We start from the raw sequence: 22723 nt of genomic DNA, 5'->3' as shown, positions 1-22723 counted from the left end.
AGTTCTGGAGGAGCTGGCGAGCTCCAGCAGGCAGGCAGGCAGGCAGGCAGGTTTGTTGTCTTTCGGTGGAGCGCACAACCTGCAAGACGTTGGAGAGAACTGGAGAGATTGGGACGGAAAGACGGCCGAACATGGAATTCTTACAAAAGAAAGTCGCCAGCAATGGGCTGGATGCTTCGGGCCTCAAACGAGAATCTCAAACAAAAAGAAATTGTTGGCATGGAAAGGTAAATACGCGGTGCTCGGCCCGTATCACCTGTACGGAACGATCTCTACACACGTAAAGAGTCGAACTCAAACTTGTTGGGGATGCAACCAGGGGCTATATCGTTCATGGGGAGGTGTAATAGCGGTCAACGATCGAGAACAATGTGCACCTGTTCTCTCTCTTTCCGTGCTCTGCTCTCTTCGCCTGTTAATAACATCAACTAGATGGTAACTACATAGTATTTCGACTAAGTTTCCGCCGCACAAGCTCTATTCATTTTCTTATGGGCCTTTTAATGTATGAAACTCAAAACTTGGGCGTATTATAGTAATGGGTTTTTCTTCTTAACTGTCGCGTTGCGTTTTAACTTTTTCACTTTCACTAATAGTACCGGTGTTGTAAACATGTGAAATCGTTTCCTACCCATTTTCTCCTATTCTAGACGCACACGCCTAATCGGCTTAAATTAAATCTACCGAAACAATTCGTGTGGGCTTACTTTTCAATGTTTACTTTTACCCAATTTCAAACGCCCAGACAGACAGATCATTGGTCGTCTTATCGTCCAATCTTCCCAGTGTGATCTGTGAAACTTGAATAGCCCACTTTATTGGCAAGGCAGAGCCAAGATTTGTGTTGCTGCTGCGGCACAGCTCTTTCAAATGGAGTTTGGTATGTAAACCTAGAATAGCCCATCAAACGGTGTTTGATTTCCAAATTTATGGGTCAAGCAAATGCAAATCAGTTTTGGAGTCCGTTTTTAACAAACGGGTCGTGCTTTGATAACAAATTGGATAAACAATAAAGGTATACGGACGAGATTTTGGCCATTTATGCTACTAAAAGAGATGAAATAGTCGCCAAGCGTCAAAATGAATAATAAGTAGACCAAAGAAAGTCCGTTTTAGCGTTTATTGAATGAATCACGGGAGATTCCAAAGATCTGGCCCAAATAAAGCATTATTTTTATGGGATACAAAATATGTATAAATGGAGCACAAATTAGATTCATTAATTTTGTTAAATGTTTAAACTTGTAAAATATTTTTTTCCAATCAAAACACTTGTTTCTAACACTTGTTCCTTCAAAAAACCTTTTGTACATTATTATGTAACGGTTTATTTTGTAAATTGGTTGAAATATATTACCTCCACATTCAAAGAGGCGGTTTTGCTTTCATAAAAATTCACTCAGCTGGCTTCTGAACCATAATTAGTAAGCTTCTTAATCACTTGCTACACGAACGTTTAGTTCCCGGCCTGCTTTATATCTTCTTCTACGGTCACTTAAGAGATAATTCCTAATTACAAAATAATGCACACTTATCGCAATGTAGGCTCATTATTTTCCACGTTCTTCTGTACTTAAGCGTGTGTTTTTAAAAGCAACGCATTCCTATTTTTCGAGATTCTTTCTTTCTTTCTTGGCCAAGTACGAACGATGTACAAATTAATGTGGATATTTATTTTTTTTCTACTCGCCGTTCGCCAAAGCCTCGAAGATCGTATAGATCCCCGAATAGTTGGTGGATTTCCAGCGGATATAGCCACAATCCCGTATATAGTATCTATACAATTATATGGAATCCACCACTGCGGCGGCTCAATAATAAATAACCGAACCATTTTAACGGCGGCCCATTGCCTGGCCGGAGTTTCGCGGCGTTTGCTGAAAGTCAAAGCTGGTGGAACCACACGCGATCCAAAAGATGGAAAATTATTCTCGGTTGCCGCAATTTATCACCATGAAAAGTGGTCGGCCAAGACAATGGACTATGATATTGGCCTCCTGCGTCTAACCAATGCTATCACTTACTCCAGGAAGGTCAGGTTAAATATTGAGTATACTACTAAGGAGTAACTTTACTCATTTTTGTCTGCAGATAAAGCCTATCAAAATAAGTTCAAAAAAAGTTGCCGATGGAAAATTTGCTACGATCGCCGGATGGGGCTTCACAAGTAGCAATGGTCAAAGTTCCGAAAAGTTACGATATGCCCGAGTACCAATTGTTAGTCAAAATAAGTGTATAAAATTATTTGGAAAAAAAGTGACTGATCGGATGATATGTGCTGGTTACATCGAAGGTGGAACGGATGCGTGTCAAATGGACTCCGGCGGTCCACTGGTTTTCCAAGAAGAGCTGATTGGCATTGTCTCCTGGGGCGTGGGATGCGCCCAGCCCAACAAGCCTGGTGTTTATTCCCGACTTGAGACTTTGTCTTCATGGGTTAATACAACTTTGCATACATAAAACATGTTAAATATAAAAAATTTGAGTTTTTGTACAGTTTTCTGGGGGACACACTTCAAAAATGGGCATGGCACAGGGAAGGACAAAACGGCCTACAGCGTAGGCCAATAGATATCCGATTCCTAAGCGGAATACCTGAAACGAATTGTGGATAGATTCTCCATCATTCTGCATTAAAATCTAGAAACGAAATATTTTTTGCATTTTTTGTAAAATTTTGTAGTGGATACCCTTCAAAAATGGGGATGGCACAGGGAAGGACGAAATGGCCCACAGCGTAGGCCATATCTTGGCCAATAGATATCCGATTCCTAAGCGGAATACCCTAAACGAATCGTGGATGGATTCTCCATCATTCTGCATTAAAATCTAGAAACGAAATATTTTTTGCATTTTTTGTAAAATTATTTAGTGGATACCCTTCAAAAATGGGGATGGCACAGGGAAAGACGAAACGGCCAACACGGTGGCTATATCTTGGCCAATAGATATCCGATTCCTAAGCGGAATACCTTAACCGAATCGTGGATAGATTCTCCATCATTCTGCATTAAAATCTAGAAACGAAATATTTTTTGCATTTTTTGTAAAATTTTGTAGTGGATACCCTTCAAAAATGGGGATGGCACAGGGAAGGACGAAATGGCCCACAGCGTAGGCCATATCTTGGCCAATAGATATCCGATTCATAAGCGGAATACCTTAACCGAATCGTGGATAGATTCTCCATCATTCTGCATTAAAATCTAGAAACGAAATATTTTTTGCATTTTTTGTAAAATTTTGTAGTGGATACCCTTCAAAAATGGGGATGGCACAGGGAAGGACGAAATGGCCCACAGCGTAGGCCATATCTTGGCCAATAGATATCCGATTCCTAAGCGGAATACCTTAAACGAATCGTGGATGGATTCTCCATCATTCTGCATTAAAATCTAGACACGAAATATTTTTTGCATTTTTTGTAAAATTTTGTAGTGGATACCCTTCAAAAATGGGGATAGCACAGGGAAGGACAAAACGGTCTACAGCGTAGGCCATATCTTGGCCAATAGATATCCGATTCCTAAGCGGAATACCTTAAACGAATCGTGGATCGATTCTCCTTTAATCAACATAAAAATTTAAAAACTAAATTTTTTTGCACTTTTTGTAAAATTTTGTGGTGGATACCCTTCAAAAATGGGGATAGCACAGGGAAGGACAAAACGGCCTACAGCGTAGGCCATATCTTGGCCAATAGATATCCGATTCCTAAGCGGAATACCTTAAACGAATCGTGGATCGATTCTCCTTTAATCAGCATAAAAATTTAGAAACGACATTTTAATGGTGGAAATTTATTTTGGACTTTTTGCAAAATTTCCTGGGGATAGCACAGGGGATGTGCTATCAAAAAAAATGGGGATTCCCTTCAAAAATGGGGATGGCACAGGGAAGGACAAAACGGCCCACAGCGTAGGCCATATCTGGGCCCATATATATCCGATTGCTAAGCGGAAAACCTTAAACGTGGATATCTTGTATATAACTTACTCTTTCTTGCAGGCTTTCCGGTGCTACAGCTAGCCGTCGATGCATCCCTTGGTCCGGCAGTTGTCATGGTGGGCCCCCTCGTCCATCGGCTGTGATCGTGTCCTTGTCGTCGTTGTCTTCACCATCTGCATGGTCATTAGTGATCTTTGTTAGTAATTTTCACTGCTTTTTGTGGATATCTAGTGTATAACTTACTCTCTCTTGAAGACTTTTCGGTGCTACAGCTATACGTCGTCGCATCCCTTGGTCCGGACATTTTAATGGTGGGCGCCCTCCTCCATCTGCTGTGATCGTGTCCTTGTCGTTGTTGTCTTTACCATCTGCATGGGTCTTCTGGGAGAGCCAACTATAAGGGCACTTTGATGGCCGTCACCAATGGCATTGGTGCAATCACGCCATATATGGTCTTCGTTCTAATCTCATTAATTTATTTAATTCTTTTAGGCCTCACTGGCTGTATCTTAAGATATTTATTTCGATTCTTGAGCGGAATTCCTTATTTGTATATAGGAGATTTATGGAGGGAATTGCGCAAAAGGGTTGGCTACATGGCAGGGACACCTGTTAAAGGCCTGTTAATGTTTTATTTTTAACGTACAAAAATATTAATTAATAAAAAAAAATATAAAACACAAAAAAAATTGCAAAAAAATGTAAAGAAAATGTACAAAAGCAACAACAACTACAACAAATATTACAAAAACAAGAACAACTACAAAAACAAGAGACAAAATTAAGAACAAATTTATAAAAAAAAAAAGAAATTATTTTCATTTTTCAGGCTTGCTTAAGTACAACCTTTGAGAATCGAGGAGGAAGGCGCTATTTTTTAAATTAATGTTTTTAATTTATTAATTGAATTGCTCCCAAATAATAAAGTCTTCAGCAATGTTTTTATATCCAAAACAACGGTAAAATTTTACTCTTCATTGCTAATCCACTTCATTGTGCCCTTAAAAGTAGGCAACGGAAAAATGATTGTTTACATTTTGAAATTTATATTTTGAAAAAAATCACGTTTTCCTTTCAAAATTATCGATATTGTAAGTTGTTTTACAAACATCGTAAGCTTAGACACCCTGGCAACTATATGTCGGATTATATTGTACAGTTATATGGCTGATATTATAAATTAAAAACAAAAATATAATGACTTCCATAATGTTATAGGTATCCATAATCTTATTAAACAAAGACATATTTTATTTATGTTTTCACATTTAAGTGTTAGCAAATGGGTCCTTAAATAAATGAAAGTTAATATCCATCTTCCATCTTCAAATTGATTCCGCCCAGAATCGGATGGAAATTGGCTATTATATAGAATATATGGAATATTTATATGGAATATAGCTATTGCTAGAGACTATATGGTCGGCCTGTGCCTTTTTCAGCATTTTGAAGGCACAGAAAATTTGACTAAATATCTTTAAAATATATTATTTCTAGATTTATATGCAAATTGATGGAGAATCGATCCACAATTCGTTTAAGGTATTCGTATTAAGGTAAGAATGGAATATTCATTGGCCAAGATATGACCTCTGCTACGGGGCGTTTGGTCCTTCCCTGCGCCATCCCCATATTCTCTGGTGCAGATTAATAGATACATTTTAAGATATTTTTAAGATAGTCTTCCAAAGAATCGAATGTTTATTGAAAAGATATCGCTTTCACAGGTGGATCGATAAAAGAACGAGGTTTTATTTCCAAGTGGCGTTTAAGAGAAAAAAGGGCAACGGGCACACTCCACTGCGACCAAAACAAAGCAAATTATAAAATTGGGAGCATCAGGTTGTTTTTATAACTAATCTTATCCATTTCTGTTAAATAAATTTAAAGATACAAACGCTTTCAGTATTTTGATTATGGAATCCAAGCTTTTCCTGCAATAATTAACAACAACCAATGGACTATCAACTGGACACAGAGAGTTATTGGAATCGGTCATCAAGAGCTGCCTTTAGCTTCGACGATGAGGATGAGGTGGATCTTAGTCCGGAGTTGGTCAGCAATGGCATTCTAGCGGACGATACCATTTCGGAAGCCAGTTTCGATAACAGCGCCACTCTTAATCTCTCTATTAAGTCCTTGCTTAGCGAGGAGGCTCTGAAACTGGTGCTCCAAGAGCAGGCGCTCGATGACCGGGTCCTCCCCAAAGGAGTTTCGCCTGAAGAAGAACTCAAGATGCTTCGCCGCCAGCTCCAGAGCACTCTGTATAGCCCCAATTTGGAGGCCACTGCCCAGAAACTGATGCAGGGAAAACCTGCGCCACTGGAGATGTTTAAATCCCTGCACGAGAAACAACAATTGCTGGACACTGTTCTGGCTCAAGGAGGGCATGCAGTGATAGCAGTGCTACTTTTTCTCAAGAGAACCCTGCATACGCAACAATTTCATGGCATCCTGCGAGAGCGACCAAAAGCTTTAGAGCAGTATCTCAGCTACTTGCGTGAAAGCGGAGATCTGAGTAGCCACATAGACTTACTGCAACGCTTCGGTCGACACCAGGAGGCAGCTCTTAAACAGTTTGAGGCAGCCCTATCCTGCAAAGATGCAAACACCAAGAAAAACCAGCTCCAGCGTTTAGTAGAAGCCTATGCCACGGCTGGAGTGGGCATTATCCCGCTTTACGAGCAGATATTCCACTCGGCTCTAAATATGGAGAAGCTGTTGGAAAAGGAGAACGGATTAAGAAAAACCCTTGGCGAAAGGCCCACGCCCATCGAGGTACTCTACGCCTGCTGCCAAGCGAATAACAACTGGAAGGAGCAGGACATGTCAAAACCCCTGTCCCCGCAACGGTTCGCTGCTGATCAGCAAATCTCGCCAGCCCAGTATGAGTGGACGGCGCTGAACGAACGAGCTCAGGCCCAGGCCTATGCAGACTTGGAGTGCATATTCGAGCGCGTGCCCAGTTGGCACCCACTTAAATCCAAACAGTTTCACATCAGCTTTGATCTGGCGCTGGCTGTAATACGGCTGTATGAACTGCAAGCTCCATCAACAGTGCTGCAGTTGTTCCTTTCGAAAATGGGCAACAGTGTGGAGAAACTGGCGCTGGCGCAGCGTGTGAAGTGCATCAAAGCTGTGATTGACGCTATGGCAGGGCTAAAGCAGCAGCAGGAACTGCAGCAGCTGAAGGATACTCTACCCGACCGGTCCGAGGAGCAGTTCTACTGTGAGAACGCACTGAAATCACTACAAAGCAAACGTTGGACCACAGACAACATCAAGCTTAAGCTTTAAAATTGACTCTCTTTTTACGTGTATAAACATCTTTTTATTGTTAATCATATATGCGTGTGTAGATTTATATTAACTCTATCCGGATTTATTAAATAATTGCAAATCACAAGCTGAATATCGAATAAAAAAACATAAATTTGTATGGTATATGTGTATATCCTGCAGCCTCCATTTGATCTGTTCGATGAGCACAGTTTTGGATTTCGATTACTTTACTACAAATTTTTTTGTTTTTTAATTTATTGAGTAAACAAATAAAAGCAGCCAATGGCAAACAAAGCGTTACAAAATTGGATTCATTAAACAATTTGTTTGTCTTAAATATTTTGTTTAAATAACAGCGCTGTAAAAAGCATTTGATGTATAAATAACCGCAAACAACAAGTATGATATATATATAATTACGCGTAAACATGAATGGGATAAGGGAGATGTAGGTGTGTATATGTTCCCCGGTTCCTGGGCCAAATTTACATAGAAAACTTAAAACACAAAAAACAAGTCGACGACGAAGTGCCCGACCCTCAACTGATGCGAGTGGAACGGAAGAAGACGGGATACAGGACCGGAACCGGAAACGGTAGCTAATTGGCAGCCTCGCAGTCCGAGTAGCTGAGCAGACGCTGGCACAAGATCGTCTTGAACTTGACCGTAAAGCTATCGAAGATGATATCAGTGTCCTGCAGTGGTTGCTGCACCTGTCCCGTCAATGGAGCCGCCTGATTGCTGTCTGCCGCTGCAATCAGTTGCTTGAATTTCTGGTTGAGATTCTGCTCCAGCGTCGAGTTGTTGTTGTTAAAGTAAAACACGTAGGCCAGCTCTAGCAGATAGTAGTCCAGATCGCCCATAAAGAATCGCTCGCACTCCAGCATGTCGAATTTACGCTCAAGGAAGTGCTGACACAGGTGATAGATGAGGTGCTTTAGATCACATCTTCTGAGCGGAACATAACCAGTATCTTTGCTAAAGTATTCAAACAACTTTAAGGTGCGCTGGGCGGAATCGCAGCTTTGCAGGCATAGCCGAAAGGCTTCCACAAATCGAAAGTTAAGCATACAAATCCGTATGCGGTACTCATTTCGGTTTGGACGGGCACATTCGCCGATCTTATCGGGGTTATATAACCCATGAAAGACGTATAGGCAGTAGTGTATATAGTGTCTCAGCTGCTGCACCGATGTCTCACCTAAACCATCACTGCTAGGTGTATACGTGCTGGCATCATCGTTGTCTCCGCCCAATAGCTGCTCTGCATGTGCTCTGGGCATTACGCCGCCAATAACCTGTTCCGGCAGCGGCACATAGCTCTGCTCCTCAGGCGAGTAGTCCATGTCCAGCGAGCTGTTGACATCCCCCGCTATCGGGGGATTATATGAGAAGCTGGCATCGTTCTGGCTTAAGTTCTCTAGGCTGCTCAACATGTCATCAGAGTCCTGACCCGTAGCTGCATGTTCTGTGCTGCTCTTGTAGTTCTGCGATCCCACAGAGTAATGCTGATCAAAGCTAATATTTGCCGGCTGCAAAAAGTGCGGCTGATATGGTGGCATGACCTTCAGATACCTAACTGGGTCGTGGTCCAATCGTATTCGAGGTCTTGGCAAATTAATTTCCACCGGCGCCTCAACACATTGGCTTTCGAAACGCATCAGTCGCTTGGTCGAAGGCAAACACACTACACGCTGCCGCATTCTTTCTATACTGGCTCCCAAATCCCGGCCACATTGCCCGTTAGAATTGCCGCCGAAGGCCCGCACTATGTAATCGGTGGTCATTACCAGCGTAAAGTCTGCGCCGCAATCGACGTACATCGGACTCTCAATGCTGTCAATGGGCGACGGTTTCAGCACTGCCCGGCGATCCTTGTCCTCAGTGCCAAGCTGATGTTCCAGGTTTTTTCCCCACGTGTATAACGTGCAGGTGGACGAGATCAGAGCAAAGTGGAACAGGCCACTGGAGATCTGTAAGCACATAAGAAATAATCAAAATAATGGAAGCTTCAGAGAAAAAAAGGTATTTACCTGGAGAATTTGACCAGCCACCTCACTAGTATCCACCAGATGCGGTGTCAGGTGCTCCGATGGATCCGGCTCGGTGGCTGGGGCGGAGCCAGCCGGCGCCGTGGGAGCTGTCGGGCCAGCAGCTACTGGTGGTGGGATCGGATTAAGTATCTCCGCCTCTCGCTTACCCGCCAGTGCTATGGTTTCTGTAGCATCAGACGGCGCAGCCTCGGTTTCGTCCTTCTGGCTATCTTTGGTCTCACTCGGAGCTTTCGGAGTGGCGCCTGCCACTACGGCAGCGTAGGATGTGGTGGGCTCTACCAGCGTACTCGTAGTGGTATTGCTTGGCGCCGGTACCAGAGTAGCCTCCAGCTGCTTGCTCAGTAGCTCCTTCTGCTGGTTCTCCTCTAATTTTTGCTTGGCATTTGCCCTTCGTTTGATCTGATTGGCCAGGCGCAAGGCCTGTGGCGAGCTCCCCCAAGTGTACAGACGCTCCTGATCATCTACAGCTAACTGTAATAAGAGAAAAAGGTTTATATTTCATAGTATTATTAATAAAATCCATACACACATTGGTAAAAAATTTGGTGTGTATCAGTCTTAGGCTGCAGCCGCTCGTCTCCAGGCGCACTGGCAGATTCGTCTTGGTGTCGCCGCCCTGATCACTATTTCCAGTGCCAAGCTGCCCAAAATGGTTGGATCCGAATACGAAGAGCTCAGTGGAGCAATTGTTAGCCTCCTTGTAGCTACTTGAAGCCTCGCACAGAACCAGGGTGTGTGCATGGCCAAGAGATATTTGTAAAATTTTCTAGAAAAGGGAACAGTCTTAGTGATGTTCTTGAATCCATTGATAATAACACACCTTATATTTGAAAAAACTGACTAGTTGTGGAGTAGCTATATTCTCACAGCATCCCTGTCCTAGCTGCCCATAAACGCCCCATCTACGTAAAAATAAGTATTATTGATTGTTTTTATTATCTGCCAAAAAAAAAATACTTACCCCCACATATAGAGCTTTCCATCTGCTACGGCCGCGTTATGATATTGTCCGGCCTCTAGCAGGGTTATGTTCATCCCATCTAATGCCGACACAAGCATTGGTTGCAATGCCATCTGCATGTGGCGGCCAATTCCTAGCTGGCAGAGATTGTTGTTTCCCACGGAGTACAACTAGAAAACAAAAACAAACTTATTCGATTAAGAAACATAAGAAAATATTGATGAAAGACTTACGCCGTTATTAGTTAGAATAAGTGTATGCTGTCGTCCACACTTGATGGCGTGCACCTGCAAATTAAGCTGGGAGAGCAGATCCAAGCTCTTTACAGCATGAGCCGGTTCTGGGGGCTCTAAAGAAACGACATTTTTATTCGCAAAATGTTATAAAAAAATATGTCTTTGAAACACCAACCTGTGGACTTTTGAGCACTATAATAGCTAGGAATGCCACTGGAGCCCCAAAAGTATGCGGTGCCATCCACCACACAAGAGCAGTAGGCACAACCAGCTGAGATCGGTTTGAAGCGTGATGATTCGATGGCAAACTAAAGGATTATACAACCATATAATAACTATGGGAGGACTGACTTTAGAAAATGAATGAGTCGCACCTGATTGTCTTCATAGTTGATGCGGAAATTCGATAAGGAATTCTCTATGGAATCATGCTTTACCCGCTGGGATTCCATATGTATGAGTACTGCCAAATAGGTTTCGATTAGACTCTTGCAAAACTCAAACAGTTGGGGATTATTATCGTTGGAGATCGCACAGTCGCTGTTGTGTGACACGACTGGACGAAGGGCGGCAGAAAATGGGTTTAATTGCTTCGCCAATCGCTGAAATAAAAATGAATTAGAAATTGGATAATATATGTTATTTATTTTGTATGTCACCTGCAACACACAGGGCCTTATGTGGTCGAGCTTCTCCTGGATAAAACCAAAGTAGTCCATGGATACGTGCGGCAGAAAAGTAATTGTCTCCATAAATATATTCTCGCTAAGATTATACAGGCAAACATTTAGCTCATTATACCACCCAAACTCCTGGGCAACGACACTGATCAGAGCATTAAAGGTATCCAGACAGACGCCTCGAATTTTTGCTAATATGACGGCGGACGAAAACAGGCCACTCTGACAGAGAACTATACTCGTCATGTTGGTGTGATATTTGCTATTAGTCACGAGGAAGTTCCTAAAAAATAAAAATGAATTTGAAAAAAGATGAAAAGGAAACAGAAATGAAATATCTTACCAAAGCGGTATGTAGTTCTTGTCGTTGACAGCCTTCTCAGCCAGAGTTATGAGCAACAAGTTGGCCAAATGAAATTGCGAAGAGGGCGACATTTGGAGGGCGCTAATTGACTCGTCGACACCATACTTATAATCACTACAAAATTCCCCGCTGTTCACGTCCTCTTCTTGCGGCTTTTCTGGCAGGATCACCCGCACATCCTCAGAGTGTCGATAGGTGATGTCATCCAAACAATTCTTAAGCATGGGGTGGCCCAAGTACCGCGATCGCAGAAGATATGTGGACTTCAGCGCCATTGCACTCAGCTGCATTAGAGCATATGTGTGTCCGTACATGGCCAACTTCAGTGCTGTCCGGATTGGTTTGACCCTGGCTACATTGTACGTAAGCAGAGCTTGAGTGATCTTCTTGCGTCTCAAGAGGTAGTCGCCGGCAAACTCGATGCACTGTTCGAAGGAAAGGTCAAAGGTGTTGCAGAAATCGCGGCACTGGTTCCACTCGCTCTGTAAGGCGGCATCAAGAAACAATTCAAACGGCTCCTTTCTAAAAGATACATATTTTGTCAGTAACTACTCGCTCATTTGCAAAACTGCTATGGAAAATTCGACTTACTTGAGCTGAATGGCATACACATTCTTGTTGGTAATCACATAGCTGGGATCGTAGTTGATTTTCGGAAACTCCGATTGCATTATTTCCATTTGCCGCAACGAAAACTCACTACTCACATCCGCCGAATCGTAAAACTTTATATAGTCCATGGGCGTATGAATGTCTTTAATTTCGAATGCCTTGGCCTTCTCTTCTTTGGTCAAAGTCTCTGGCTGGCTGGCGGGATTTCGGTATTGCGCCATCTGATACAAGTGCAGCACAGTTTCCTGTTCAAAACGAAAGAGTCCAATCTGGGCCAAGGAGTTAAAGCGCTAGAATGAAACAAAGATTGGGTTGTCACTAAGGACATCCATTGCCTCAATTCGGATACTTACGTCTTCGTCAGAGGTGTGCAAAGAAGCCATGGCACTGCTGATTACGCTCACAGCATTGATCGCATTGCTGGGCATTTCACTTTGTTCCAGGCTCGAGGTGGTGGTTGTGGTGGCACTAGTGGTGTCGCTCTTCTGACCACTCACCTCGGCCTGTTCTATTTTCTCCGTATCTGTGTCCCGATTTTCCTTATCGGTATTGACCACCAGCGGGTCTTCTAACGATGAGGCTGCCGTCGAGATAGCCGAGTCACTTCTACAGTGTAGGTCCACATAGTGTATGCCGTAGAGTATGTTGGAGCTTATGAGTATTTCTTGGGTGTGCTTGGGTATCTTGTACACGAACAGCGGCTTTAAACTGATGTCTATGCTATGCACGGTCAAGCTGTGGCTATTGCTGTGCAGAGCACTTAGCAAAAAGGTGCTTCGCAGGTTTTGGATGGTATAAAACGAGCCGGTCGTGGTGCCCAAGGGCTCTGGAGTCACTGACGGCGAGTCCATTATTGCAAAGCTGGCCATCGATGAGTCAGGCATAACTAGAACAATAAGACGAGTAATTAACGAATTTGTTTCAACAAGCCTAAAGCTAATTAGTTAATTTGATGGCAGAGTCTGTCGAGTGTGAGAGTTGGGCGAACTCACCACGCAAGCGACGCTTCAATAGATGCAACAGTTCTCTCAAAACTGCACACCAATAAAAAATACATAATATTCACAATTAAACGGCGCACAAAAATCAACAAAGATAAACACAAGTTAGGCAAGTAATATTTTTTAAAAAAGGGAAAATAATAATGGCCTGTTCCGAGCTTATAGAAACTTATAATAGAATTCGATCCATTTTAAAATTGTTAGCTCGAAACAGGTCAGGAAATAAATATTACTGTTTGCTTACGCACATTCATCAAACTTTTGACGCTGGTCGGAGAGTCGCATCTTGATTGCCTGCAGCTTCTTAGAACCCAGACTCTTGAGCGAGGCCAGCCGCGCTCTCGTGGCCGGCAAGATGCCATCCATGTTGTTGGCGCCAGCTGCTAGAGGCTGCTGCTGGAAACGAACGCCACACGGCTGCTCCACCGTTTGCCGGGCCACTGCTTCACTGTACGACGGTGGGGCTGGTGGAGGAGGTGCTTCTGCACCGCCAAGCTCTGTGGGAGCCGGGATGGAAGGGTCTGCAGCTGGTGCCACTTGGCCGCTAGGTGCCGCATCTTCGATGGACGGTGGTGCGAATACATCCTCTTCCAGTTGGCTGTTATCGGAGGCCGGATCGGAGCTGTTGCTCTGTCGAGCGCCCGTCCCCACACCTTGCTGCCTTCCTTGCACAGGCATTACGATTTGCCACGCTCCCTCACGAGTCGTAGGTGAGCTATCTCCCGGATAAACATACATGATGGCCCTCTGCTCAAGCAGTAGTTTGTACTGCTGTTTTAGCGAAGACGTTATCTGATAAATGAGACAATGTTTAGTGTTAACTGTTACAAAAGATAATACATTTAGCTTACCAGTAACATAACTCCATCATAGGCCTTGTCCTTGCAGATAACCAGCTGCATCACAGATCCGTTTTCGATAGCAGTGCTCGCGATCATGGGGCAGTTCGGACTCAGACCTACAAAGCAGATAGAGCCGTCTGAGTACCCAATAATGGCCCTATTTAGACCGTGATTGGTTTTCCACCACACCACGGACAAGGGATAGGGACAGGTCTTGGACGCCATGAAAGAGGTAGCCATAACCTGGCTATTGCCGGTGGCATCAAACGGTTGGACGGGAGGCGTTTTCTGCGGCGGCTGAGTTCCCACAGACGCATCGAGATCAATCCCTTGGTTTTTCACCAGCATATGCTCTGGGAGATCATGACCCAGGGGCTCGTCCTCCAGATTGACTTGCTCCAAGTTATCCGCTAACTGCTGAACAACATCCAGTTGGGGCTCCGACAGCCCCGTGGAGTGATTAGGGCACTTCTTCGAGTTGGGACACTCATGGGGCCCCACAAAGGGGATAATGTAGGATGTCACCTGGTTAGTGCTGTATAACGAGCAGGCGGCCAGGCTATGTGTCTTGTCTACTAGAGCCAGGGCGGGAACGATGTGCAGCGTATTGTCGAAACCTGTTGATGGAATCACGGTTCAGTAGGGTTCAGTAACATCGAAATCAATCGTGATGGGTGACCATTAAATCAAAACAAAATACGCAACAGAAAATCAATAACACCACATGCACGCACACACACTCGGCAGCAGAGTAATTTTAGGCTTCGCCACCCGCACCGCACCGCAACTACCACCCCCCAGAACCACCCACTTACATAGTACCAGCAGCCAGATGCCTGCAGGATCAAAACAGACCGCGTGGATGACACGATTTCGGAACCAGGATATCATCTTGACAACCTCCTGTCCAGAGGCACTGATATACCGTAGCAGAATCTCATTTTCCTCGCTCACCAGGCAAAGGAACTGCTTCTCGTCTAGGCCTGCTGTAACTGCTGACAGCTTGCAGCTGAGATTGGTGATCAGCGGCCGCAGCTCGAACATGCCCAGCTCCTTGAGCTCCGCCATCTCGAGGAGATTCGCTCACAGTGTGCCTATTTTATTATCCTTATTCTCCCCTGGTTAGCTCCACTTTCCACTTGCAGGGGAAGATTTCCTCAAAATCCGAGTCGGCCCAGAGTTGCATTTGTGTTAGCGGTGAGAAAGTGTTTTGTGGATGCTCGTGATAACTTTTAAACAATGTCTAAAGTAGTCAAAAATTAAATTAATTACATAAATTATAAACTTAAATTAGTTTTCTGCTGTTTAAAATGTTTCTTTTTTTCACTTCAAGAAACTTAAAAATATTCCTAAAAAAAATTAAGGGAATATTAATTTATTTATTAAGGAAAATATAAATTTATTTTTATAATTCAAAAATATATGTCAATACAAATTAATTTTGCATTTACAATTTTTAAAAACTAAAAATTTGCCTAATTCATATATGAACGTATTTAAATTAACATTATTTTTTAAAACGGATCAGGATTTTCAGGGTATTTTATATTTCTGTAGTACGGTCCCACTAAATCCATGCGTCCCTGCAATCGAAAATAACGGCGCGAATTAGCGTCAGCGTCGCTTCTTGAGTATCAATATCAATATTTGAATTGGAAGTTTGAAGAGTACATAATTTAATATCTGTTTAAGTCAAAAAGAAACCTCTGCCAAATGGAATCGCGATTGCCTAAACCAAGTGGCATCAAGCGGCCCATGCCGGTGAAAACTGTGCTACCCACAGATCGCATTCGAGCAGGAGGTACTGCACCCGGTGCAACTGCAGGAGCCAGCGTGTTCAATGCCAACCAGACCTATTGCGGAAATGTGCTTCCACCGCTTACGAGGGATCTTAACAATTTGCCTCAAGTGCTCCAACGTCGAGGCGGTAAGTCCAGAAACCTACATGTTTTAAAGAATTTTGACTGAGCAACGATTGTTTTTCTAGCTCGTGCTGCCTCTCCGGAACCTGTAAAAATGGCCAATCGTGCCAAGCTGCGACGCAGCCGTTCAGCCTGCGACATCAACGAGATGCGTCAAAACATCAAACGGACGGCAGCTCCTCCTACGCTTCCAAGTATTCCAAGCAAAGTGTCGCGCCTTGGCACCGGGACAGCAGCAGCTCCTTCCCAGCGACCAGTTCGGCCAGCCCTTGCTGCGACCGCTAACTCTTCGTCTACAACTGCAAAAAGACCGGTTACATCGCGACCCGTCTCTCGACCAGCTGCCCCACCCGCTACGGCTGCTAAGAGTAAACCTACAGGATCAGCCGCAGGAGGAGGAGCTGCAGGAGCTGCTCCCAAACGTATAGCACCGTATGACTTCAAAGCCCGCTTTCATGATTTGCTGGAAAAGCACAAAACCCTTAAGACCAAGTACGAAAAACAAATTGAGGACATGGGTGAGCTGGAATCACTTCCCACTCAACTGGAAGAAACGCAGAATAAGCTTATCGAGACAGAGTCTACACTGAAAAATGTGCAGACCGATAACGAGTGCTTACAGAGGCAGGTGAAGCAGCACACTAAGAACATAGAGACAATAACCACAACGTTGGGAAGAACGAAGGAGGAGCTCTCAGAGCTGCAGACAATACACGAGGTAAATAGAAAAATTCTATTTTCAAAAATGGTTGCTTTGATTTTTTTATTTTAACAGAAAATCAAAACCGAGCACGCTGCTCTGAGCAAAGAAGTTGTGTATCTGCGACAGCGCACGGAGGAACTGATACGCAGTAACGAACAGCAGGCTTCCGAACTGGAAACATGCAAGGAGCAGCTCTTTCAGTCGAACATGGAGCGCAAGGAGTTGCACAACACAGTTATGGATCTACGCGGCAATATAAGAGTTTTCTGTCGAATACGTCCACCGCTGGAGTGTGAGGAGAACCGCATCTGCTGCACCTGGACCTACCATGACGAGGCCACTGTGGAACTCCAGAGTATCGATGGTCAGGCCAAGAACAAGATGGGCCAGCAAATTTTCTCCTTTGATCAGGTCTTTCATCCCAACTCTAGCCAAACAGACATCTTTGAAATGGTATCGCCTTTAATTCAGTCGGCGCTCGATGGGTACAATATATGCATATTTGCCTACGGGCAGACGGGCAGTGGAAAAACATATACGATGGACGGTGTGCCGGACAGTGTGGGCGTCATTCCACGCACTGTCGATCTTCTTTTCGACTCGATCCGAAGCTATAGAAACTTGGGCTGGGAGTATGAGATCAAGGCCACCTTCCTGGAGATATACAATGAGGTGTTGTACGATCTACTGAGCAACGAGCAGAAGGATATGGAGATCCGAATGGTTAAGAATAGCAAGAACGACATATACGTGTCCAATATAACGGAAGAGACCGTTCTCGATCCCAATCATCTCCGCCAGTTAATGCACACGGCCAAGATGAACAGGGCTACAGCCTCAACGGTCGGAAACGAGCGATCATCTCGTTCCCATGCCGTGACAAAACTCGCGTTAATTGGACGCCATGCCGAGAAGCAAGAGATCTCGGTGGGTTCAATCAACCTGGTCGATTTAGCCGGTTCCGAATCCCCTAAGACTAGCACCCGTATGACCGAAACGAAAAACATAAATCGCTCGCTCTCCGAACTGACCAACGTAATCCTAGCGCTGCTGCAAAAGCAAGACCACATTCCGTACCGGAACTCAAAGCTGACTCATCTCCTTATGCCGTCGCTGGGCGGTAACTCCAAGACACTCATGTTCATCAACGTGTCACCTTTCCAGGACTGCTTCCAGGAATCGGTGAAGTCGCTTCGCTTCGCTGCCTCCGTCAACTCTTGTAAAATGGCCAAGGCCAAGAGGAACCGCTACCTTAACAACTCGGCCGCCAACAATAGCTCGCAGAGCTTAAACAGCGGAAGTTTTGAAAAATAACTAACGTTTGAATTAATCTTTTAATTTTTTATAATCTTGCAAATTTTGTAAATTTTCTATCTTTCTGTTATCTCTTAATTTATAAAGTTACGTTAAGTGGAAAATAAACTAATAAAGTGCTGAGACTTCTGGCGATCTCACTCACTTATTTGGCTCCCACTGCTTGACGCACCTCCGCGGGAATCTTCTCTACCAGATCGGAATGATTTTGCCCAAGACTGGCCAATACTCCCTTTTTATTCACGTGCTCCACATCCGCGTTGTAGGCGTAGTGCTCCCCATTGATGTTGGTCAGGGTTCCGCCCTGGGCTTCGAGCACGGCTTCGGGTGCGCAGGTGTCCCATTTCTTGCATCCTGGCGTGGCGAACACGTACGCATGCGCCTTTCCCTCGAGCAGTTGCAAAACTTTGAAGCCGGCACCCCCGACTTTTATTACCTCGGCGGATGGGAAGGCGTTGAGAGCTTGCTGGTGCAAGGCATTGGAATGTGAGCGAGTGGTAGTGATGATGAACTTCCCAGCTGGCGCTGCCTTTGGTGTGAATCCCCCAGTTCCTACGCCCTTGAGGCCCCAAATTGTGCGGCCCAGCTCTCCATCAGGCTGCTTGTAGAAGGGCTGATGAATAATTCCGCCCACCGCAGCATCCTTGACAGCAATTCCAATCAGAACCGTAACATGCTCAACGAATCCTGAAGAATGCACCGTGAAATTAAAATTGTAACATAATTAACATGTAGTCGAACCCACCTTGTGTGTATTCCGCGGTGCCGTCCAATGGATCCACCCATATGACAAAATCTTCAGGCTTGGCATCCTGCCACTCCGCCGGACAGTTGTGCTGCAGAAACGACTCATCCTGTTCGGTCACCAGCCAATCGTCGCACACATTTAGATCGGAACATCCCTCCTCCCCAATGATCTTCACAGTAGGAAATTTCTTGGTCAACGAGGCAATGATGCACTGCTGAGCGGAGCGGTCGGCCTCCGTCTGGGGATCGTTGTGGCCTTTGTCCACAATTCCCAGGTCGCCTTTTTTCAGCACATCGCGTATGATCACTCCGGCCCGCTTGGCCGTGCTAATGGAGGAAGCCATAAGCCGCATAATAATAGGAGCAGACATCTTTGTATATTTTGGAATTCAGGGATATCCAGGAATGCTCTGTTTAGTGAAGAACAGAAAGTTGTGAAAGTAATCAGCTGTTCGCGGTTCATGGAAGGTTGCCGGCAGTGTTGGAAATAAAAACAAGCTAAAAATTTAAAAATGAAAACAAATATATGACTTAGATTCTAATATTTGAAATTTACTGATAACAATAATTAATATTAATTTTATTTTAAATAACTGCTAACACTATTTTAATACAATGAATTTTCAACAAGTACAAAATTCAAAAGTGGAAGCTAAAGTGGCAGCCCTGAAAAGGTGTTGCCGGACAACCTGGAAGACCTTTGGACCACCCGATCCCCCGCCTCCACACATTAGTTCGTTTCCATCTTGAAGAGGTAAGTTAGTGGAAAATTAAGCTAAAAATTATACAGCATTTAGTAAAACTTGGTATATTCTTGCAGAAAATGGCGCGTGTTCTGGTTGGCGTTAAGCGTGTGATTGACTACGCCGTCAAGGTGAGCAAAAAAATCACTTGTTGCAAATATTCTTATTTATTGTATCACTTGTTGCGTTTTGCGTAATCGTTTTAATTAGAGATAATAAAAGTAATTAAACATCCTCTATTCTTCCATAGGTGCGCGTCAAGCCCGACAAGACCGGGGTGGTCACCCAGGGCGTGAAGCACTCGATGAATCCCTTCGACGAGATTGCCGTGGAGGAGGCTGTGAAGCTCAAGGAGAAGAAATTGGCCACTGAGGTGATCGCCGTCTCCGTGGGCCCGACTCAGTCTCAGGAAGTGATTCGCACGGCCCTGGCCATGGGCGCCGACCGCGGTGTCCACGTTGAGGTGCCTGCCGCAGAGTACGAGCTTCTGCAGCCAATCCACGTGTCAAAGATTCTAGCTAAGCTTGCTCTTGATGAGAAGGCTGATCTTGTGATCCTGGGAAAGCAGGCCATCGATGACGATGCCAACCAGACGGCTCAGATGACCGCCGCTGTGCTCGACTGGCCTCAGGGCACCTTCTGCAACAAGATCGAGAAGACGGACGCCGGCTTGACCATCACACGCGAGATCGACGGAGGCTTGGAGACCATCAAGACCAAAACCCCGGCCGTATTAAGTGCTGATCTGCGTCTGAACACGCCCCGATACGCCACGCTGCCGAACATCATGAAGGCCAAGAAGAAGCCGCTGAAGAAGGTCACGGCCAAGGATCTGGGAGTTGACACCACACCCCGCATCGAAGTTGTCTCCGTTGAGGATCCTCCAGTGCGTAAGGCAGGTGCCACCGTCGCTGACGTGGACGCTCTGGTTGCGAAGTTGAAGGAAGGAGGACACATCTAAGTTTCTCCGCCAACAAATTGTGAGCACAAATTCTACGTTCTTTTTTTTAGTTGAAATTATCAGAAATGTGCATTTATCTAGCCTCCAGGCTTTAATATTCTACTCCTCGCGAGCATCCCGTTGTAGTGCTTTAAGTGAATTCTGCATTGGAATTTATTTTCGTTGTGTCCAGCTTTAAGAATAAAGTGATTGTAAGCTCTAAAATAGTGCCTTCCGTCTTTTCATTTCCTTTATTTTTTCCAGAAATTGCTAATCAAGAGCCTGAACTTAAATATGGTTAAGAGGTAGCAATGCGACAGGGTCAGCTAGTGACGCGATGTCTGTTTTTTCTCCCGATGCCTTTTCAGAAAATCTCGCTCGACTTGACGTCCAAAAATAATTGTAGCCTGGACCAAAAATGGCGGCGAGGTCAACAGCCAATGGTCATTGATTTTCCATTGTTTTAGATTATTTTTATTAGCGGTCAGTTTGAGGGGAAAACATTTGCTAATGGGTATTACAAAAGAGTATACATAAATGGTAAAAATTTGTAGTATAAAAGTAGTTATAAAGTGTCCACTACATTCTTGCAATGTGTGTATATATTACTTTTTGTTGGACGATCATGACACATGCGATTTATATAAATATTTTTCGGTGTATAAACATAAAAGTGTACAAATCTAAGGTTGCTGGATCTCTGAGGTGGCTGGAGGGACAAGAAAATGGCATTTAAATTTTGAATTCGAGATCTCTTTCTTAAATGGTCTAGAAATTGCAAAAATACAAATTTGTTCTTCAGTTTTAATACTACGTCTATAAAAGAGTTTGTCATTTTCATCCTTATTGATAAAGTAATGAATGAGTTATGAATAATGAATGCCAAACGAGAGACTAATTTTGCAATACAATCGATAATTTGAGGCATTGTCATTGGCAAGAGAGCCCATAGTTTTATGAAAATATGCACCTAAAGCTACAGAATTACTCAATTGCGACTCGGTTTATCGGCCTGTTCCTCCCCGTTTCCCACTTTTATCACACACCTCGCCTCAACCTGCCCATGAACCAGACCAGCAGCCATCAGACCCGTCCGGCCGGCACCATTTGCTTGTCGCTGAAACGCAGAATACGTGTTAGCATGGTTGTAATACAGGGAATTTGCTTCTGCTGGTGCATCTCGGGCGTGTCCGGGGTGCAAGACTCAAAGTCGACGGCCACCCTCTGGCATACGAACGTGAGAAGCGTTAGGATGTCGAGGCGCTTGCCGTTCGCAGCTAGTTCCGCGCACAGGCTCTGCATAAACCAGCTGCCTCGGGTGGTATTGCGCCACGAATAGAATCCAGGAACCGTGGAATAGGCTATCAAGAAGTCAGCGTGCACGGGAATTTTGTAGCTCATTGACGAATCCCCATCGGTTTCCGTAAGCGACCGCTGCATCGTCATCCCTCCGTCTAACCGATCTCCCTGACAGGCCTGGATGAAGAATAGCTTTGGCTTTCCGGCCAAAGACGGGCAGTGATTGGCTGTGAAGAAGCTCCAGATACTCTCCAGCTTGTACTGCACATCCTTAGCGTAAATGTAGCCCATCTCTCCATGAGACAGAATGGCCACGAGGATGCAATCGCTGTTGGAGTGATTTTGGGAGGCAGCGGCTTCGATCGCTTTCCGGATGTCGTTGAACCGATAGTCCTTGTACACGGTCACCGCGAAGTCAAGCTGCTTCAGAACTCGAGTAAGATTCTCGCAGTCCACATTGGTCCCTGCCCGAGACTTCAAGGTGGGCACATCGAAATGCTCGTGATTGAAGATCAACGCCATGCCGCGATCCTTGTGGCGCATGTTGTACTCGGCGGCGTGGCGCTCCGTGACCATTTTGGCCACATTCTTGCGATAACTGGACGAAGGTGAAACATAGCCATTGGCCAGTTGTCCGATGGCTCCGCTGCCGTAGGGGTTGTAGTGCGCGGGCGCCGACGAAGAACTGCTACCTGCTCCGCCGACGGATCCCAAGGCGTCTGTGTTGTCGTTGGCATTTTCAGAATTTTCCACTCGTATGCCGACCTGATCGGCGGATTCGCTATTGTTGGGGGCGGCCATTGTGAAATTGTTTCCTTGAGCCTGCGAAATCTGATGAGTCACACGAAAATGCAAAAACTGGTTTCTGAAGTACGTATCAAAATGCACGCGCTCGATAGCAGGTAATTACGCTTGTTGTTGAAGAAAGTCCGCGATCAACTAGCAACAAAGAAACTAGTAGGCAATTGAGGCGATTCTAATTTTTTGTGGCGGGTATCTCCGTCTTTTGTTTATGCATTAGTGCAATGTGACCGCAGCTAAGGCATTGCCATCCATTTAACTGCCGCCGTCAGGT

The 22723-nt window shown here is 44.7% G+C and overlaps 7 protein-coding genes across 8 annotated transcripts; 4 read left to right on the top strand and 3 right to left on the bottom strand.

Annotated features, from left to right (window-relative positions):
* The first annotated feature begins 1598 nt into the window (after positions 1 to 1598).
* On the top strand, positions 1599 to 2485 carry LOC116655783 (trypsin-1). Its single transcript, XM_032454087.1, has 2 exons — positions 1599 to 2033; positions 2092 to 2485. Exons 1-2 carry the CDS (start codon positions 1650 to 1652, stop codon positions 2458 to 2460), a joined length of 753 nt encoding a protein of 250 aa, XP_032309978.1. The 5' UTR covers positions 1599 to 1649; the 3' UTR covers positions 2461 to 2485.
* A 3201-nt stretch (positions 2486 to 5686) lies between these two features.
* On the top strand, positions 5687 to 7525 carry LOC6499121 (vacuolar protein sorting-associated protein 16B). Its single transcript, XM_001955222.4, has 2 exons — positions 5687 to 5790; positions 5855 to 7525. The coding sequence occupies exon 2, from the start codon at positions 5905 to 5907 to the stop codon at positions 7243 to 7245; it is 1341 nt and encodes a 446-aa protein (XP_001955258.1). The 5' UTR covers positions 5687 to 5790; positions 5855 to 5904; the 3' UTR covers positions 7246 to 7525.
* Positions 7257 to 15188, bottom strand: LOC6501439. The gene is made up of 15 exons (XM_001955221.4): positions 14796 to 15188; positions 13990 to 14597; positions 13387 to 13930; positions 12491 to 13023; positions 12117 to 12427; positions 11505 to 12047; positions 11141 to 11444; positions 10856 to 11083; positions 10657 to 10789; positions 10479 to 10594; positions 10246 to 10415; positions 10105 to 10186; positions 9814 to 10050; positions 9264 to 9755; positions 7257 to 9203 (listed from the first exon to the last, which is right to left on the bottom strand). The coding sequence occupies exons 1-15, from the start codon at positions 15046 to 15048 to the stop codon at positions 7830 to 7832; spliced, it is 5928 nt and encodes a 1975-aa protein (XP_001955257.2). The 5' UTR covers positions 15049 to 15188; the 3' UTR covers positions 7257 to 7829.
* A 315-nt stretch (positions 15189 to 15503) lies between these two features.
* On the top strand, positions 15504 to 18067 carry LOC6499122 (protein claret segregational). The gene is made up of 3 exons (XM_001955220.4): positions 15504 to 15907; positions 15968 to 16620; positions 16678 to 18067. Exons 1-3 carry the CDS (start codon positions 15694 to 15696, stop codon positions 17917 to 17919), a joined length of 2109 nt encoding a protein of 702 aa, XP_001955256.1. The 5' UTR covers positions 15504 to 15693; the 3' UTR covers positions 17920 to 18067.
* LOC6501438 (3'(2'),5'-bisphosphate nucleotidase 1) lies at positions 17921 to 19128 on the bottom strand. Its single transcript, XM_001955219.4, has 2 exons — positions 18665 to 19128; positions 17921 to 18606 (listed from the first exon to the last, which is right to left on the bottom strand). Exons 1-2 carry the CDS (start codon positions 19035 to 19037, stop codon positions 18065 to 18067), a joined length of 915 nt encoding a protein of 304 aa, XP_001955255.1. The 5' UTR covers positions 19038 to 19128; the 3' UTR covers positions 17921 to 18064.
* Positions 19129 to 19320: 192 nt separating this feature from the next.
* On the top strand, positions 19321 to 20574 carry LOC6499123 (electron transfer flavoprotein subunit beta). Of its 2 annotated transcripts, XM_032454102.2 has the most exons (4): positions 19321 to 19420; positions 19487 to 19540; positions 19660 to 20389; positions 20452 to 20574. In XM_032454102.2, the coding sequence occupies exons 2-3, from the start codon at positions 19490 to 19492 to the stop codon at positions 20368 to 20370; spliced, it is 762 nt and encodes a 253-aa protein (XP_032309993.1). In that variant the 5' UTR covers positions 19321 to 19420; positions 19487 to 19489; the 3' UTR covers positions 20371 to 20389; positions 20452 to 20574. The 2 variants fall into 2 exon arrangements, with proteins under 2 accessions (XP_032309993.1, XP_001955254.1); XM_001955218.4 differs by having other exon boundaries at positions 19660 to 20574.
* A 226-nt stretch (positions 20575 to 20800) lies between these two features.
* LOC6501437 (caspase) lies at positions 20801 to 22704 on the bottom strand. The gene has a single exon (XM_001955217.4). It carries the CDS (start codon positions 22447 to 22449, stop codon positions 21433 to 21435), a length of 1017 nt encoding a protein of 338 aa, XP_001955253.1. The 5' UTR covers positions 22450 to 22704; the 3' UTR covers positions 20801 to 21432.
* Positions 22705 to 22723: the final 19 nt, after the last annotated feature.

Source organism: Drosophila ananassae, chromosome 2L (genome assembly GCF_017639315.1).
Source record: "Drosophila ananassae strain 14024-0371.13 chromosome 2L, ASM1763931v2, whole genome shotgun sequence".
Lineage (NCBI taxonomy): Eukaryota > Metazoa > Arthropoda > Insecta > Diptera > Drosophilidae > Drosophila > Drosophila ananassae.
This window is presented reverse-complemented; position numbering and strand designations above follow the sequence as displayed.